Source organism: Amblyomma mixtum, chromosome 5 (genome assembly GCF_055824585.1).
Source record: "Amblyomma mixtum isolate Tamu chromosome 5, ASM5582458v1, whole genome shotgun sequence".
NCBI classification, from domain to species: domain Eukaryota; kingdom Metazoa; phylum Arthropoda; class Arachnida; order Ixodida; family Ixodidae; genus Amblyomma; species Amblyomma mixtum.
The window spans coordinates 20,646,129-20,664,266 of NC_143016.1; the positions used below are offsets into that span (position 1 = coordinate 20,646,129).

Below are 18,138 nucleotides of genomic sequence, written 5' to 3' on the forward strand. Positions count from 1 at the left end.
AATATGCGGGTTCGATATATCCGGGTTCGACTGTAGTACCTACCTTGACCATCATGCACTTGCAAGGCTGGTGTGCCATTTTCTTATAGATTTGCTCCCTGATGTTTCAGGATGAGCAAAATGAGAAAGTGAAGGCTTTTGAAACACTTATCACAGGCACCCTGTTTCTATTAATGCGGAAGCTTTATGTCGCGCTTCAGCAGAAACCCAACTTTGCCAAAAATGTGGTCCCAAAGAGAGGCCTCAAAAAGTGGCATCACAAAACTTGCGATTGGTCGAAACGGTGTAATGTCATCAAAAGCAAGAAAATGCAAGATGTTAACCAGTGATAGTCAGTGCTAGTACATATAGCAGTGCCAACTACAAAGGAATAGAATGGAATTAGAATAGAATTGAGATGGAATTGCAATGCTTTTGCATTAGTATTGCATTAGTTTGCCGGTAATTTAAAAAAAACTGCTGCGAAATATCTCCAGTTTGTGCAAGCCTGTGATGAAATAATTCCTTTTGCGTTTTCTTGTGAATGTAATACGGAACCGATAGGAGATGTTACAGCGTTGTGTTATAAGTAAATTGTAGGGCCCGCTTTGAGCCATTTTCCAACACCGACACTATAGGCAGCTTAGTTTCAAGTCCGATGTATGCTGTAGTTTATACAACTTCACTGGACTGTGTTGTCTGCTTTTGTGTCCAGTTTGCATTTCATTGATGCTGCAATGAATGTGAACTGACAGAAAAACTATGCTTCATTTTTGAAGTTGCTGTGATTAGAAATATACAGTCTACAATTGAGAAGACATGCTGAGGTTCTTTTGCAAGATTTTCCTAAATATGAAATTTCTTCCCAGCTGTTCCCAAGAATAGTTTTGTATACTTGTGGCTTGTTTTGTAGAGCCTTCTCAACATTTATATTTTTGGTTCTGCACTTCAGGCTATCATTACATTTTAAGCATCCAGGTAAATTGAGCTGCGAATAAAATGAAAATGTAATGATTTGAGAAAATCATGCAAAAGGCTTTGCATAATGTGATGCAGCCTTTTCAGATGGGAAACAGAGTGATTAGATTACCACTGTGACCCAGACCCAGACATCAGGCTCACTGAAGCTACTTGCCATGTTTCTATGATGACCAGTCCCAGATGCCGACACTGTATACAAACTGTTACTAGATTTACTAGTCTTTTTTTTTTTCTATGCTGTGCTTGTTTTTATATGCTCATACTCAGTTATGATGTGCACACAAAATGTTTTAAAAGTAGCATTGAAGAAATCTGGAATGCAGAGTACAGTCAAAGTAGGTTGAATGATTATCTTCCCTGGATAACAAACATACATACCAAGTTAGCCAACACCAAGCAGGACGAGAATGTACAAAAACAGAGTAACGAGCATTGTCTGAATGGACAGTTCACATGGATGTAGTATACTGAGTGACACTGTAGTGCACTGCTGTAGTAGAGTGCACAGAAGCAATTCAGAATGTAATGGTTGTCTGAATTTACACATCCTAGCCTTCACTGTTGTTTCTGCAACTTGTTCAATTCATGCTACATTGCAATAATTTATGACAGTGAACTAATCACTGGACCACCTCTGTGAATAAAGACAATACATTAGGTTTGAAAAAGTGAGTTTATTTCAAATAGAACATACAACTTCGGCTGCATACATCTACATTTAGTGAAAGCACTTTGCATTCATAACTTCACCTAGCTTTCTGAAGTCTCGTCAAACTAATTTAACAGGGAAGATTCAGCAACTTCACAGAGACCCTGTATCATTCTAGATGACCTGGAAAAATAAAAATGATCTTATTGCTGCCAGCAGCCTACATCTGCACATGGCTCAAACAAGGCAGCAGGTCACCAGTGTGCCTTCAGACGCTGGACTACCCTGTACACCAAGTCCGAGTGGCTGGCATAAAGGCGAAGCTCCCTGTCAATGTCTGTCCATCTGACCTTGGCTGCGTCATCGCCGGCTTCAAGCGAGAACTTGCCCGTGATGTTGCCATTTTCATCATGAAAATTGAAGGCTACTGTCTCCATCCAAGCATTATCTGTGTTTCGTGGGTCATCTACATAGCCTTTATATACCTGTAAGGGGGTGAGTAACAGGTATGTATAATATGGACTTGAGGCGACAATTTGGGAGCCACCATGTCTAATGCAAAGTGTAGATATCGTGTTGTGACCATATGCGTTACTTAAGGGTGCACTGAAGAGGATTCTGAACTTGTCTTTTTGCCGCGGGAACTCGATCTACACGTTCCTAGCATTCTTAGAAACAGTGACTTATTGCCCTGTGTGGCCGATTTCCCCAATTAAACCGAATTAGCGTCCGGCTCCCACCTTTTTTTTAAAATTCTCCCTCGTACGGTGGGCGGAGTCGACCAACGCGTGGAGCGCCTTTCACCCAGTCCCGTGGAGGCTTTGCTTTCGCTTTTTGTTTTTTAGGTTTCCATAAATAATTAGTTTCATTCGCAGATAATATAGCCGCAAAATAAGCCTGAAGAAATAAAAATATGCGCGGACTATTTACTACTACGGACTACTACGTATTACTCCGCCGATGGCACAGCGGCAAGCCGCCACGGGACTGGGTGAAAGGCGCTCCACGCGTTGATCGACTCCGCCCACCATACGAGGGAGAATTAAAAAAAAAAAGGCGGGAGCCGGACGTTAATTCGATTTAATTAGGGAAATCGGCCACACAGGGCAATAAATCGAAGTTTCTAAGAAAGCTTGGAACGTGTAGATCGAGTTCCCGCGGCAAAAAGACAAGTTCAGATTCCTCTTCAGTGCACCTTTAACCAATTGAACAGAAATAGCACAGAAAAAAAAAAAGGCACATCTCATCTTTCAGCTCCAGAATGATAAGCAGACCTCATTTCAAATGATACACTTACTGAAGTGATGTGGGTAATGAACATTTAATGGTCACTTTAACAGATTCAGTTAAAAGAAGCTTGCACTGAGCGCATTAGCAAAATGTTTTCTGAATGTTCCGTGAAGTCAGCGCAGGCGTGGCTTAAGATTCTGCTCAAGCACAGCTGGAGAAACTTGGGAAAGTGAAATACCTCCCAAATAAATCTTGCTGCATCCTAGATGGTTCATAATGCCTGAAAAGGTTCACTACACACAATGTGGGTGCGCAAATCAAGCACACGAGAAAAGACAAATCCAAAGGAATAATGCTGATGCTTTGGGCACAGCTCAGCAATCTCGTGTAGAGCACTAGAGCTGTGAAATCAAACAGCAGCTGCTGGGCTCAAGGTGAGACATTTGTACTTGTGCGGTTTGTAGGCTCATTTACCTGTTCTCACACATAGGCATTGTCTCTAGAACCTAATAGTTAATGTCACTTTATTTCCTGCACAGTGCATTGCTTTAATGCCCTGCACAAGGCACCAAATATATGACCAATGTCAAATGAAACGAGGATGGGGGAATTAACACAATAAGACAAAAAATATTAGCTGCTTGAGAGGAAATACAGGCGAGTTATATTAATGCTTCAAAAGAACGGTCTTCATGCCACTTGAATCTTCTTGTTTCCTGTTCTAATTTCAATTCTCCTAGCATTTTATCTCACACTGATAATACATGTACAGTCATGTGCAAAAGTGCAGAGACCACGGGAATAGCGGTGGTTGCGATTTGTCTGTGTATAAAGGCGTGTCTGGAAGAAATGGGTAGAAAGACGGGTTAACTTATTTGGTCAGGCACCCTATACATATCTCGAAAGCAGGCGCTGCACAGTGAGAAAGCGCTGGCGCGCAGTTCTGTCAGTTCGCGTGGTCTCTCCACTTTTGCGCACGGGTGTACATGTTCAACTGATCACAAGTAAGCTTAGGCATGTGAGAAGTGGCCAAAATGCACTGCAGCACCCTCAGGTCGCATACTTCTGCCACTGAGCCCTTTGCGTGAACGTGCGCGTCCTTTCATTCTTGCGGGCATGCCGCTTATTTTTTTTTTAATTCCAGTGAGCAAGCTGGCAATGAGCAGAACTATGTGCAAGGGGTCACTTTTGCCAATGCCATGTCGTGCACACAGTTTGGAGGTGCATGACAGGCAAGAATGAAGTGCGTGTTCATGCTGCGATAAACAGCATGCTTGGAAACCCTCAGAGAAACAATGTGTAAGGTCTTCACTAAGCCTACAGTTACTTCACGCTGTCAGTGGCCTTTACCTCAATGCCCTTGCTGAAGAACGACTCCAGAGACATCTCCAGTTTCTGCTTGTCTTGCTCACTCAGGGACAGGCTGTTCATGGCCTCCTCACAAAACTCCCTCCGCAGTGTAGCACTCACCAGCTCCCCGGGGTCCACCATTCCCTGCAGAGTGAAGCACACGTTAGCTTCTTCCTTTTGCGTGTTTAATGCATGCACAGAGAGACTGACAAGCCATAATATCTCACCAACTCTAGAGATATTGCAAATGAATCAATAATGTGACAACGCTTTCTAGCAAAGGATGGTGTGCTTAGACTCCACAGTTGTAACAAAGTGGGTATAGAGATTTCACGGGTTTCAAATAGCTAGTTGCAGCTAGAGATTGTACCAGCAAGTCAAAGCAAAGCAGCATGAGCTCATTTGAGAGGTCTGCTGTTATAACACATCATGCTAAGATGCATTCATCTGTACACAACAAAGGCAGCTCAAAACTATGCTAGTGCAACATCTGAATGTACTGATCTTGGATACTCTAGAAACTGCAATATGCGGCTTGCTATAAAACAGTTTATATATGCTAAGCAAGAAGGTGCTTGACTAAGGTCCTCTCACCCCAGGTATAGCCCACTCGCCCGAGTCTCTTCTTGCAATGGCCACAAATTGCAGCACTGGCAGCTGGCTGCAGTCATTCGTGACCACATTGCCTGCTGCATTTCTTTTCCACCTAGCAGAGAAGAGTCAAAACACCTGTTCTGCTTACAAATGCTATATAAGATTCCATTGTTAAAAGCACCCTGTACAGTACAGCACTTTGAAGTGGCACAGCCAAAATTTGTATTTTTTTTTTACACAATGCAGTCTCTCATGAGGCTATGGCAGGAAGGGCTGATATGTGTGCAGCTTTTGGAAGAAAGAGTCAGGTAAGGAGCGAACTGTATATTTCATATTGGGCTGGCAACATTTCAAGGGGAAAAGTAGGGACACTACTAAGAACAGAGGGGAAAGTAGGGAAAAGGACAAAGCACTGAATTTTAAGCATCCAATTTTTTTCAGCACAACAGAATGCTTGCTGTCAAAGGTGCTCGATTCCGCAACAGTTTTATTATAAACGCTGTAGACGATTTTTACCAAGAATTTTTCGATCAGAGCATGTAACTGTTTTTATGTAGGCCGATGCAGGAAACCGTGATCAGCGAAAGCGATGGCGATTGCATGCTGGCAGAAGTAATGTGCCAAAGACTAATATAAATCTCACCCCCAGACATTTTTAATACAGAGCGGCATACATTTCAGTTTCGCCCAAAGCAGTTGCGGCACAGTGATGTATGCCTCATTGGCGAAAGTTTTAGCGGACCTTGTTGCCGCTTTAGCCAATAAAGTTGTAATGCAGTGGCACCATCTAGTGACAAAGCTAAGTGCACATCTTTAGCGATGTGAAGAGTGCGTTATTTTTCTTCGAAGGGCGCACTAAAGAGAGCGTAAACGTTAATAAAACATAAAGAACACTCCTAAAGAAAAAGCCATGTGCACTTAAAAGATATCAGCGATATTTTCTCGAGATGTGGTCACGTGGTGCACTACACCAATAATGGCAGGGTTCCACCGCAAGATGGCACTTCAATTTGTTTTACGTGATTTTCAATGCTAAATTAACATTACAAATCCTCAGTTCTTTGATACTGCAGTAACATGAGACATAATCTTTACATTTCCACCACAAACTTATGATACATTTTGGTCAGTGGTCTGTCCCCTTATGCTCAGTCAGTCATCATCTGCACATATCCGTGGTCATCTAATCTCCCAGTCAGACAACGTCTTGCTCTTCTCTGACGCACAGTCCCCTGATGCTAACTCCCAACCTAATCATTTCCCCAAAACTGCAGCTTAGTTTAAGCCGAAGTGAAAACTGTTGAGTAGGTGCCCACCAGCAATGGTGTACACGGTGCAAAACAGGCCCACTGGGCGCAAGGTGGACTACATGGTATCTCCACCCAGTGGCGTCAGCCTAACAATGCCAACAAATTACAGTAAAAATATTTAAATGCTGTTTTACTTTTTTCAGAGCTATGCTGCCTCTTGCTAACAGCAGTGTCACAACTGCGGCATTGAAACAACACACATTTCAGAAACTAGTGGGCTTAAGCCACATAGGTTGAAGCTTTCAACAGGTCACCACTTGATGCTTAGGATATTTTGAGATTAGTATTTTACATTTGACAACAGCTGCTCAAAACTTTTCACACATTGCAACCTTGCTGTTTTACAACTCAGCAGTCACGTTTAAATATATTGTGTCACTATATGACTACATAAGCCTTTGCAGTGCACATTACCTTAGTGTGCTTCCACAATACTATACCCACAGCATGCGTAGTTAACACACCTAGTTACAAGTGGATCTGCTGCATGGTTTGGTCCCCAACGCCCCAGACGTCCTCGTCCCGACAGTCCTGTCCTTCCGTGGGGGTTTTGTGGCCTTCCATCCAGCACAGCATACGCCCCCTCATGGCTTCGTCTGTCAACACTTCCATCCAATGCATTCCAGGCAGGACAAAAGTGGCTCCTGTGGAACGAAAAAAAGATGCATAACACAATTGCCACAGCCTGCTACCCTGACAGAGTTTGACCATGCAGTTTAAGCATAGGTAGAACTCCCACTCACAACACTGCCTGCGCAAACAGGTCGCTGCAGAATAGGCTTGCTTCCTCATGGAAACCAAGCACAGTCTATTTTAGAGGATTGCTAAACTGGAGATACGTTGCGGTAAATGACGGACGCACTAAGCGTTAACAAATGTTGCGAAACCTTGTTGACTTTTTGCTCTCACTAAGACAAACAACTGACAATGACATTAGTACTGTGCCCCTCTTCACTTACCCTCAAGAGGGCCCTCTCCATTGCAAAGATAATGTAACTACAGATGGCATCTTCTCATATACAATCAGGTGAACATGGGAATGCTCTGTTCTCATTGGGGAGGAGAAGATCAAGTGACCCAAAGTAGTGACGTTGCCGAGTTTTGACATGACAGCGTTAAGGGTGCCAATCAGTGGTGACTCTAGCGTGTTGAGAAAAGCACGTGGCCCACGTGCCACCGAAGTCAACTGGCCTTATGATGTCTCCACAACCTGCCCACTATGGCAGGTAGCAGTTAAGTTAGTGATTAGGCGTCTCTCATAGTTTGAGTCGCTTTGAGACGTTAAATCCATAAAACCAAAACCAAATTAATGATTGGTTACGAGAGGTTGCTTAGAGAGAGCAACCTGGGTCTCGTGAGCCTCACCGGTGGCTGAGTTTGAAACAGCCAGTGCATCGCTTAACCGCGGCACCACTGTGTCAGGGGGGGTATGGGCGTGTAAGAAGAACCTAGGCGACAGAGAAGGAGTACTTACGTGGAGGGATCTCTAATGTTATCACATTGTATTCTTAAGCTTAGGCTCAGCAATATGTGATGGTGAAAGAAAGAAAAGTGTCCTTGTCTGGGAACTGATATGTAAAGTGGACCCAAGGCCACTGAAGGGACCCATTGACGCTATATCCTTCAGGCGGAGCATAAGTGTCCCCTTAAGGTTTTGTATTGCAAGCGATGCCCCATTACTTCAAATGTGGAACTGTAAATGCTGGAAAACCTTCTTGAGACAATTGTTGCTGTAATATCAACAGCACCTAGGCTTCAAAAGCCTTGGACAGGGACTCTGGAATAGTGGCTTTTAAAGCAGCGTGGATCTTGACTAGTGGCTGTGATGTGCGTGTATACATTCATGCCTCCCTTCTGTCTCCATCATCACCAACCATAACCCTCTTTCCACTCTCTCTCCGTCCTGCAGTGCAGAGTGGCAGGCCAGAGAATTATACCTTTGGTCGACAGTTTCTGGCCTTCTTTGTAAATAAACCTCTCCGTCTCTCTGTGACGAGAGGGGATCAGCTTTCCACCACTCCCAGTCAGCTAACCGACTTCACACTTCCCACTTGATATGGACTTCCAAAGTTGCTCACATAGGATTGATCTCAGAGGTAGAAAGGACATTTTGCTGGGAATTGCAGCTGCTCAAGTAGCCAGTAATCCTCTTCGGTGGGGAGTGGGCTGAAAGTGAGGAAGCTGCGCTGTCCATATATGTGTTGGTCTCAAGCTTAGCATTTCTATGGATATGCCTATGGTTTATTAAAAACTGTTTCCAGTCACATAATGCTATTTTAGTGCTTAGTGGTGAGAATGAAAGCGAGTTGAGAGAAGAGAAAGAAAGCGAACAAGTTATATACATTATCGCCTAGTTTTAGACATGCTTCCGATAAGATTACAGAAAGGAATTACTTATAACACACTGCTCGATTTGGCATGCTTGAAGAACATTCCTCACCCTATCTCTGGGTCTGCCCAGGGTTTTGATGCAAGGCCTGGTATGCTGTAGGACGGTGGCTTATATTCGGGCCACTCCACAGTCCAGGGCACCTTGTCGTCAGGCACGGGCAAGCGCAGAACATCAGTTCCTGGATACGTTGCGCCTCGGCATTTGAAGTGGGCACGCATCGTCTTCGGCCCAAATGCCTACAACAGTGACGAGAGACAATCTGAATAAATGGCAGATAACGAATAGCAACATATCGGGGAAAAAAAGAAAGACAGACAGACACGTGGCAGCGCTATCTAACTACAGACTTTAATGCGGATACTATAAGATTAGAAAGCGCGCAGAATGAGCCAAGCATTTCGCGCCAAGAGAAAACGCCTATGGACGCGGTTATGCGCCATCAGTCTCGGTTGACAGAGGAAATATTTTTCCACTAATAAAACTACGGGACATGCTGTCGTTTGGTAAGTGGGATTTCTTTACTTTATTATGCGCTAGGACGGCGGCTTAGTTATCAGCCAGCGCCTGTCGGTCGCTTTCCCTGTCTTCGTGTACCACAAATATTTCAGCATCAGCACACACTTGTTCGCTTACAGAAAAGTAGAAACAAGTCCTCAGTAGCCTTTGTGGCCACATCAAACACTAATTCTACTGCGCCATGACACTGTGAGGACTTCGGACGACGCAGCTACAAACCACTAAAGTGAATGTTAACCGCAATTTATATTTCCTGGGCTTTTGCTTCAACCGTTCAACTTCAACCGTCGACAAGGAAGGCGCCGCCACCTTCCGCCACCACACCCGGCTTACTGATGACGCTGATGATGATAAGGTCCTTGTTACACTAGCAGACATGTCAGAAAACACAGCAAAAGAATCTCCTGATGTAGTTCTCTAATTCGCCACCAGTTGCACTAAACATCAAAGAGGCAGGTTTTGACATGCTTTGTGTACTAAGTAGACGATGTCGAAAACGGCGCGCTTTTCTACCAAGGCTTCTACACGTAAGTATTTCGCTGACTTTTGATGCTAGTTGTCATTATATAACGCCGGGGGTTTAACTCAAGTCTTGATATCTTTCAGAAAAAAATGGACCTTCGCAAGGCGAGCGGCGAGTCATGTTCGGTGATCACATGTCCGAGGTGTCGGTCCGATCTCAGCACGGTAAGTTTCACCGGTTTTACTGCTGTTTTAAAAATACTACTATTTTTGTGTGATCGCTTTATGCTGGCAAACGGCCTCTACGAGTTCCTTGGAAAATACGCTGCTTCATATCAGAACACTATGCTAATTGAACGAGTTGTGAAAAGCAGGTCAGTACAGATGTCCGCATCAGCTTTCGGAACACAGATGCCTCGAAAAACAATTTCTCACGGCCTGGCACTGAGGGGTGCACTGCACAGGTCGCGCAAAGAAGTAGAGAGCACATACTTTACTTGTGGCTTCATACGTAGACTGCAAAGAAATTGGGATTTTTCTTGGTTTCCGTGCTCAGAAAACTTCGCATGACTCGAACGCCTTTTTCTCTCGCATGACTTGAACGCCTTTTTCGTTTTACCTGCAGCGCTGACCCTTCGTCCTTATGGCGGCCACTGTTCACTGCTCCTCATTTTCTACATTTTTTTTTTTGACAATACGTGACCTTAATTTTTGTTCTGTGCAGGATGTCATTACCGGTGTCCACATAATATGACGATTTTTAGCCATGGAATGGTACGCCAAGGTTCTACTTTAAGAACATGCAGCCATGCATCAGCAACTTCTCCATGAATGAGGCCCCCTTCCTAATGCATAGCTGAATAAGGATTTTCAGGGGGAGTGCATGCCATCAGCTCACCAGGCTAACGACAAGAGTGCGCTTGCATTTAAAGATAAATTGTCAGTGAAACAGTACCTACTAATAAAGGCATTCAGCCATCGATATTAAGTTTAGTACAGGGTCTGACTCTAAGACTGGATAATCTCAATGAGTTTCAAGTATATGAGGACAAGACTACAAAGCACCCTGCCAGCCAAAGACTCGAATTGACAGAACGCATGAAGTCCTGCATGTGGCTGTTTGGCAGTTTCTTTGCATCCCATGGGCCTCATTGAAAACCTTACAAAAGAGGGCGCCGTTTTGGGAGGAACTACGAGGAGAAGCATGAAAGATAGGTCAGGTGAGTTGAAGGGCAATAAACTCCAGAATGGGGAATTTGTTTGGTTTAGTTTATTGGGGTTTAACGTCCCAAAGCAACTCAGGCTATGAGAGACGCCGTAGTGGAGGGCTCCGGAAATTTCGACCACCTGGGGTTCTTTAATGTGCACTGACATCGCACAGCCCACGGGCCTCTGGAATTTCGCCTTCATCGAAATTCGGCCGCTGCGGCCGGGATCGAACCCGCTTCTTTCGGGTCAGCAGCCGAGCGCCATAACCACTGAGCCACCGCGGCGGGGAAAGGGGAATTTGTGTTATTTCTTAGCAGTGGCATGACTGTAGCAGCATGCAAGCCTTGTCAAGCTTCACTTTCCTAGAAAACACAGAAGTTGTCATAAACTTGCCAATGGATCTTCAGTTGCTGTATGCTGTCTAGAAGCTATAACAGAGTTCAACATCTTGACGGAAGTGTAGACATATTTTAATGAAAAGCAAAGTGCCTGTTGACCTGATAGGTGCTGGAAGTCTTGGTGCAGGATCTTTAATTTCCTGCTGGACGCAGTTTTTTGCGAATGTGTTCATTCAGGTGAACACAATGCTATGAGATAGCAAAACATCAGGAAGCCATTTCAACTTGATGAAGTCAGTCTAAAAAAAAGTGGTTGGTGTATTGGATGAAGTGAGGTTCCCAAGAGAGGAGTATGACTGCCGGATTGTTCAGAAGCTGCATTTTCAGCATTGCTGCCCCACAGCAGAATAAGAAGAGTCCACGTCGCATTTTCAGCCTTGCTGCTCCACAGCAGAATAAGAAGAGTCCACATTTTGTATGCATGGCATGTTCCGTCTCACTTTGTGTAACATGCTTTTGATCATTCCGTGCAGGTATTGGTGAAAAACTGAGTATTGAGTCTGTCAAAGATCAATGGGGTAAATGCGTTTGCTTTGCTGTTCCAGGTTTATATACCCAGTGGCTAGTTTTAGGAAAACAAGATTTAAAAAAAAAATCTGAGCATTTGTATGATGAAGGCTTGTTAAATTTTGCTCCAGATGCAATTCTTACTTGCTTTTTCTTGCAGTGAGGTTCCCATGCCATTGCTACAAGTGATGCAGCCTAGTTTGCTCTGTGCCAATCTTTGTGACTGAATACTTACATTTAAACTATGGTGTTTTAGAAGATGGGATGCAAAAAGGACAGCACACAGAAGTAGGGACAATGAGACATGCGCATGTCCATCCTTTTTGCACCTCATCTTCTGAAGCAGTGCACCGAGTCGTCTAGCAACATGTTTTACTGTAAACTATGCTGCACTGCAGTTGTTAAGGTTTACATTTTTTTTTTTTACTTTAGGTCGATCGTTCACATCAGTCAATGTTGTGGACAACAATGACGAATACAAGAAGGGAACATACCTCTGCTCTCTTGCTAAGAAGTCCGGTCTTACCCTGAATTCTGGGAGAAAGCACAACACTTTGAGTGAGTAGTGCACTATTAGTCGGATGTTGAGACAATCACTCGTACCAATGTTCATTAACGGGGGCAAGTCATTTTTTGTGTGTTTACTATTTCTTATCATCGCCGGAACAATTGGACAATGTCAGAGTTAAATGAGATCAGTTGAGTATGTCAGGAAAGGCTGTGATTTGCTCACTGTGGTTTTAAATATATATTGTTGTGTCATTGTGAGAAGGCTACAGGCATTACTTAGCAAACAGTATAAGACTTTGTGTCCTGAAAAGTATTTGGTGAAATGAAATGTTTAGAGAACATAACAAAAGAGAGAAGTTATATAATTTCTAACATGTCCATAGCAATAGTTATTTGTTGATTTATTTCCATGTTATTAAGCTTAGATGTGGACATGCTCAGTAACCTTTTCAGAACTTAAAACAATGCAAGGCTTGAAGAAACTTGGGTGGCAGATATGAGCCCATATTGGCCGTGAATTATTCTTCATTGGTAATATTCGTTTGCAAATTCTGCATAGTTGTCATAGCCATTGCCAGTGAGCGTCACATTGACAAGGCCATTAATATAAATATAAAACTTTGTTTTTCAGGAAAGACAAGGGCACATGCTTCTTTCTTTTATTTTTTTCTGGAATTAGCTTCATGCAAGATGTTTTTTCTGCTGTTTTAAATTGCAGGTGTTGACTCAACCACATTTAGCCGAGATTTTACACAAAATTTAAAAGAACATCCAGAGTACCCAGAGGTGAGAAATCTTTTGTTGTCATTTCAAAGGTGTATTCAGCATTTATATTTTCTAACTGCTGTATTGTCATTTCCATTTGTGCCCAGCACTTTCACATTTTTATCTCTTTCTTCAGGTTGTTACTGATGTCCTGAAGGAAATAAAAGAATACTTGGATAACCGGGACAGGTAAGTCTTCTTTCCTTATCTGTAAAAAAGCCCTCTCCATAAAAATTGAACTTCTCACTCATTGCCTCCTTGCCATTTCATCACTAAGACCATATGCTTTTTACATATATTATACTTCCTTGTTAATTTTGTTCTGGCTGAAGTTTTGGTTAATACTAATTACCTGTAATTAGAAATATTTAGTGCGCATTTTTGCAGTGTGTTGTCTCTAGCAAAATGGTATTGAGCACTATTTTTTGATGTTTAGTTTTTATGTCAGAATGAAAATAAATTAAATGGCTCTGCATCTGATTTCACCAGTTCATGTCGGCTGGTGACTATTGATTTCACATCATCTTTCTCCATCGTTACATCTTGACGCATGTCATATAACCAGCTCATGGAATACTATGCCAGTTGTAAAATTTTTTTCAGAATTTGTTGCAAAGTGAATGATTTCTCATGTTAGCCATACTATTTTTGCTTTAGGCTGGAAAAGGCGCTCACTGTGACTTATCAGGATTCAGATGACAGCGGGTGAGCAGAATGACGAATTCCTTGCGTTGATGCAGCTGTGTTGATATGTGCTGCTGATTTTACTGTTCTGTTCTTTGAGGCGTCCTTCTTTTTGTGATGGATAAGTGTTTACATTGCTTGGAGATAATGCTTTAAAGTTCTTAATTGTTCAGTGTGCCTAAAAACCAAGCAAAGTGCTGTGCTGGAAGCGAGTTCTTATTGCATTCTGGGGTTGCAAAAGATGCTTCATAATTTGTTTCTTGTCTTTCTTGGGAACCATCTGCCATGAAAATACTGAGGAATACAGGGCAATGGGGCAAAAAGGGAAGGTGCTCGAAGGACCAGTTACCATGCTGACAGCATGTTAACTTGTCATAAGGTCTGAGCAGCATTGCCTCTGTAGAGTGTGTTTTGAAAAGAGTGGTAGTAGTTGTAGCAGTGAAGCCGCCGCGGTGGCTCAGCGGTTACGGTGCTCGGCTGCTGTCCCGAAAGACGCGGGTTCGATCCCGGCCGCGGCGGCTAGAATTTCTTTGGAGGAGAAATTCTAGAGGCCCGTGTACTGTGCGATGTCAGTGCACGTTAAAGAACCCCAGGTGGTCCAAATTTCCGGAGCCCTCCACTACGGCGTCTCTCATAGCCTCAGTCGCTTTGGGACGTTAAACCCCATAAACCAACCAGTTGTAGCAGTGATGAGCAACGATGGTGGCCTGCTTTATCATAGTGTATAATATTCTCAACACTTCTGTTTGTGTGAAATCAGTGCATATAAGCTTTTCTTATGTTTCATTCTTGAATTTGTGTCTGTCTCATCTTGTATGCTTATCTTATTGTATTGTACCAAAAAAAGCTTCATCTGCCCAGGCGCCGAGCATCTCGAACTGCTTGCTTGCAACTTCCGCATACCTTTGCCACATGAAGCTAAGCAGCATAACTGTATTATTTTTGGATGTCTTTTGGATTATGATCATGGCTTGTGGTAATGACCTGTTTAAATGCATATTTTAGAGAAATGGTGATGCCTGTATGCTGTATAATAAGTTTTATGTGACATTATAAGTCCATTCGGCTTTGCTGCAGGATCCTTTACTTAGAATGCAGAAATACAGCAGACTGTTGGTGATGATAATAGTGCCTGTGTGAACTATTTGCATGATGTAATAATATTTGTTATATGTCATTTTTGTTGTGTTGGTTTAAATGTGTTGTGCGGGACAGGGGTTCCATTCTGTTAGCTAAGACAAAATGATGGCCAACCAAACCTATGGCTACTGATGTGTGTAAATCAACCGTTAAGACACTCATGTTGATGTTTTGGATTATATGCAGTCATATTGAGAATGAAGCAATGTACAAACAGCCCTATTGAAGGAAGTTTTTTTCTTTTGAAAAAAAAAAAAAAATCATTTAAAAGCGCATGGAAAGCAGTGAACATGGCCTGTATTTTATTAAAACTCTACTTATATATAAACAAGGTACGAAACTTTGTTCAGCGTCCTTCAAAGTCTATTTAGTTGCTTCTGAACTGTTTTTCTACTGTAACTGCATATCACTGATGTGCTAGATAATTTGTGCTTTTGTGTAAACATCAGCAAATGTTGAGCAAGTATTTCTCTACCTGCTTTGCTTCTTTGCTGCGAAGGTCCAAGGCGGTTTAACATTTCTAAATCAAAACCTCGCATTTTCATCGGAGCTTTAGCTGAATAACCGTGTAGTCTTCTTCGAAGGTAGAGTGAATTTTCGCTTTATTTTGGTTTCAGTGGCATGCTGAAACAACGGGACAGTGTATTTCGCCTCTTTCTTCGTGTGGAACCACTTCAGGTTTGTTTTTACTCTGCACTCTTTATAGTTGTTTAGAACTATTTATTTATTTATTCACACTGTTAACCCTTACTGAGGGTCATGACAGGGAGGGAATCAACAATACATATAAAATCAATAGCACATCTAAAATTTCAAATGACAGAACACAGTAACAAACATTTTGATTTACAATTATACAAACACTATCTCAGAAAGCTGCTGAGCTGGAATAAATGACACAGAAAGCGAAAAAACACATACAAAGTAATAGGACGCGATGCACGGGGGATGACATGTTAGCGTTCATTAAAGTATTGATCGAGACTTTTCTGGACTGCTGTTCTACTGGCACTTTGTAAAACATGAGTAGGCAATTTATTCCAGAGCTCTATCGCGTCAGGAAAAAAAGGAAAACGTAATACGTTAGTGCGAGCGAAGTACGGCCGTATGGTTGCGTCATGATTCAACCTGGCGCTATGCCTAGCAAGCGCCAGGTTAAATGTGTTCAGCATCTGTTCAGAATTTCTGTTCAGCATCTTTCTATCGAACTCTGCACAGAAATGTTTAACAGATATTTTGCTTTATTTTGATGTATTGCCAGTTCTTTGCACCCAGCTTTTTAGTTGCTTCTTCGTACACATGATCGGGCTCAACATTACCTTATACCTGCTGTGGTGGCTTAGTGGCTTTGGCGTTTGGCTGTTGAATTCATGATCGCAGGAACGAATTTCGGCTGCACTGGCCACATTTCGATGAACGTGAAGTGCAAAAAGACACCCATGTGCTCTGCGATGTCAGTACACTTTAAAGAACTCCAGGTGGTTGACGTGCCCTTCAGTGTGGTGTCGCTCTTAGCCCATGTGTAGTTTTGGGACATTAAACTCTGCACATCCATACCAATGCCAAAACATCAACTCATGAGAGGCATTACTGCTCATCAGTGCACGTTAAAGAACCCCAGGTGGTCGAAATTTCCGGAGCCCTTCACTACGGCGTCTCTCACAGCCTCAGTCGCTTTGGGACGTTAAACCCCAATAACCCTAACCCAACGCATTACTGCTCAGAGGCCTGCAGCCATGATGTGGTATCAAGAAATGTGCATCTTCTGCGGGTCACTAGTGTTTTATGCTGCGAAACTTGCATGTTGGGGTTAGTGCAGCAACCGACTGGGAAAACTGAAAATGTTTAATTGAGGGAGAACAATGGTGGAAAAAAATGCACAAGACATGTCAGGGGCTGTTTTCAGCAGAGCGAGGCTAGGACTGGGATGAATGCAGATGAGAAAAACAAATGTCACTGTAGTTGGCGTAGTAGTTTTCTAGTAGGACTGTGTATCAGGTATGGTGCCCATCTTGTTCCTTGTGACTTTTCCTATGTGTGACCGAACCTTCTTTGTGTGACTTACCAAACTGCAACTAGCCCAAAGGTTGATGCTGGATAGCTTATTAAAAGCACCTGTTTGTATCAAATGGCGCTCTTGGTTTCTTTTTGTTCTTCTCACTCACCCATCCTTCATTATTTCTTTTTTTTTCATTTAGTGGGGTTTGACTGAGCACCTACTTGAAAAAATGGTGGAAGTATCGGTCACTGATGAGTGAGTATGCTTGAATAAAAGCTTAATCCTATCTTTCTCTTCTAATTTTCCTTGTGTTTCTCCTTTTAAATTGCTTCTATTTTCATAGCTGCTCTGTTTAACACTCTTTGAAAGCCCAGAACTTTGTAAAAACCTGTAAATTGTACTTCGCATAATGGCTTAATTACAAGTAGCGCAGTTACAGTAAAACCTTGTTGTGACAAAGTCGCCTGCATCATAGGAAGACTTTGTCATAAGTGGCGCCTTATCCTTCATTCTTTGGCATTCAAAATTCGGCTAGAGTAGTGATATGTCTGGTGAATAACCAAGCTAACAGTTCCAGCAGCATTGAAATGTGTTTCTATCTGAGAAGGCAGCAAAATATGGAATCAACACTTGTGGATTTTTATGCAAGTTTCTGCCAAATCCACCCCATGTCTAGAATCAAGTGCCTTTGCGACACGAAAATTCTGGTCTAAAACAGGCAAATTTTAACTGGGATATAATGTACTTTCAATGAAGAGGTCGTTTGTGTGATGCGACTTTGATACAGTGAAGGATCACTGTACATGCTGCTGCCATTGCAGGAATTGGCCATCTCACTATGGCACTCTAAAACAGATTACGGCAATAATCATTGTAGAAGTCAGGACACTCTGGAAAAACAGTGACCACGTGTATATACAAATGGCTGGTAGGACATGAGAATGAATTTTTAGTGAATTGCTGTTCAACAGCAATCCAGATATGTTGTCTGCCAGATCAATTTTCTGCGTATGCTGCTTAATTAATGGTGCAGGTCGCCAGCAAACACTTTCCACGTCCAGGTGCTCAACCAATTCAAATGGCTCGACGGCTTGGCTGGAACAAAGGTTTGGTTTTTTTTCTTTACCTCTTGAGGCTTTGCCGCTGCGGTGGCTCAGTGGTTATGGTGCTCGGCTGCTGACCCGAAAGATGCGGGTTCGATCCCGGCCGCGGTGGTTGAATTTCTTTGGAGGAGAAATTGTAGAGGCCCGTGTACTGTGCGATGTCAGTGCACGTAAAAGAACCCCAGGTGGTCGAAATTTCCGGAGCCCTCCACTACGGCGTCTCTCATAGCCTTAGTCGCTTTGGGACGTTAAACCCCATAAACCAAACCAAACCTTGAGGCTGTGAATTTGTGTCGAACATACTAGACAATACATGCAGTGTGTCAGCAGATTCATTAATGCGATATTGTTAGGGTTCCC

General features: G+C 42.8%; 2 protein-coding genes across 6 annotated transcripts in view; one reads left to right on the forward strand and one right to left on the reverse strand.

Annotated features, from left to right (window-relative positions):
* Positions 1-1,614: 1,614 nt before the first annotated feature.
* On the reverse strand, positions 1,615-9,346 carry LOC149341463 (ADP-ribose pyrophosphatase). 4 transcript variants are annotated; one of them, XM_089543571.1, is made up of 6 exons: positions 9,119-9,346; positions 8,534-8,721; positions 6,558-6,737; positions 4,784-4,895; positions 4,190-4,333; positions 1,615-2,094 (listed from the first exon to the last, which is right to left on the reverse strand). In XM_089543571.1, exons 1-6 carry the CDS (start codon positions 9,158-9,160, stop codon positions 1,864-1,866), a joined length of 897 nt encoding a protein of 298 aa, XP_089399697.1. In that variant the 5' UTR covers positions 9,161-9,346; the 3' UTR covers positions 1,615-1,863. The 4 variants fall into 4 exon arrangements, with proteins under 4 accessions (XP_089399697.1, XP_089399698.1, XP_089399700.1 ...); XM_089543572.1 differs by having other exon boundaries at positions 9,240-9,330; XM_089543574.1 differs by having other exon boundaries at positions 9,221-9,327.
* Fancd2 (Fanconi anemia complementation group D2) overlaps positions 9,223-18,138 on the forward strand; it is a 48,736-nt gene continuing 39,820 nt past the window's right edge. Inside the window, exons 1-9 of one of the 2 annotated variants that reach the window (XM_089543568.1) lie at positions 9,223-9,528; positions 9,608-9,688; positions 12,010-12,135; positions 12,806-12,873; positions 12,989-13,041; positions 13,510-13,557; positions 15,294-15,354; positions 16,875-16,930; positions 17,709-17,781. In XM_089543568.1, the coding sequence (XP_089399694.1) occupies positions 9,489-9,528; positions 9,608-9,688; positions 12,010-12,135; positions 12,806-12,873; positions 12,989-13,041; positions 13,510-13,557; positions 15,294-15,354; positions 16,875-16,930; positions 17,709-17,781 (606 nt within the window). In that variant the 5' untranslated portion in view covers positions 9,223-9,488. The remainder of the gene's footprint in view (positions 9,529-9,607; positions 9,689-12,009; positions 12,136-12,805; positions 12,874-12,988; positions 13,042-13,509; positions 13,558-15,293; positions 15,355-16,874; positions 16,931-17,708; positions 17,782-18,138) is intronic. The other variant, XM_089543567.1, reaches the window with a different exon arrangement.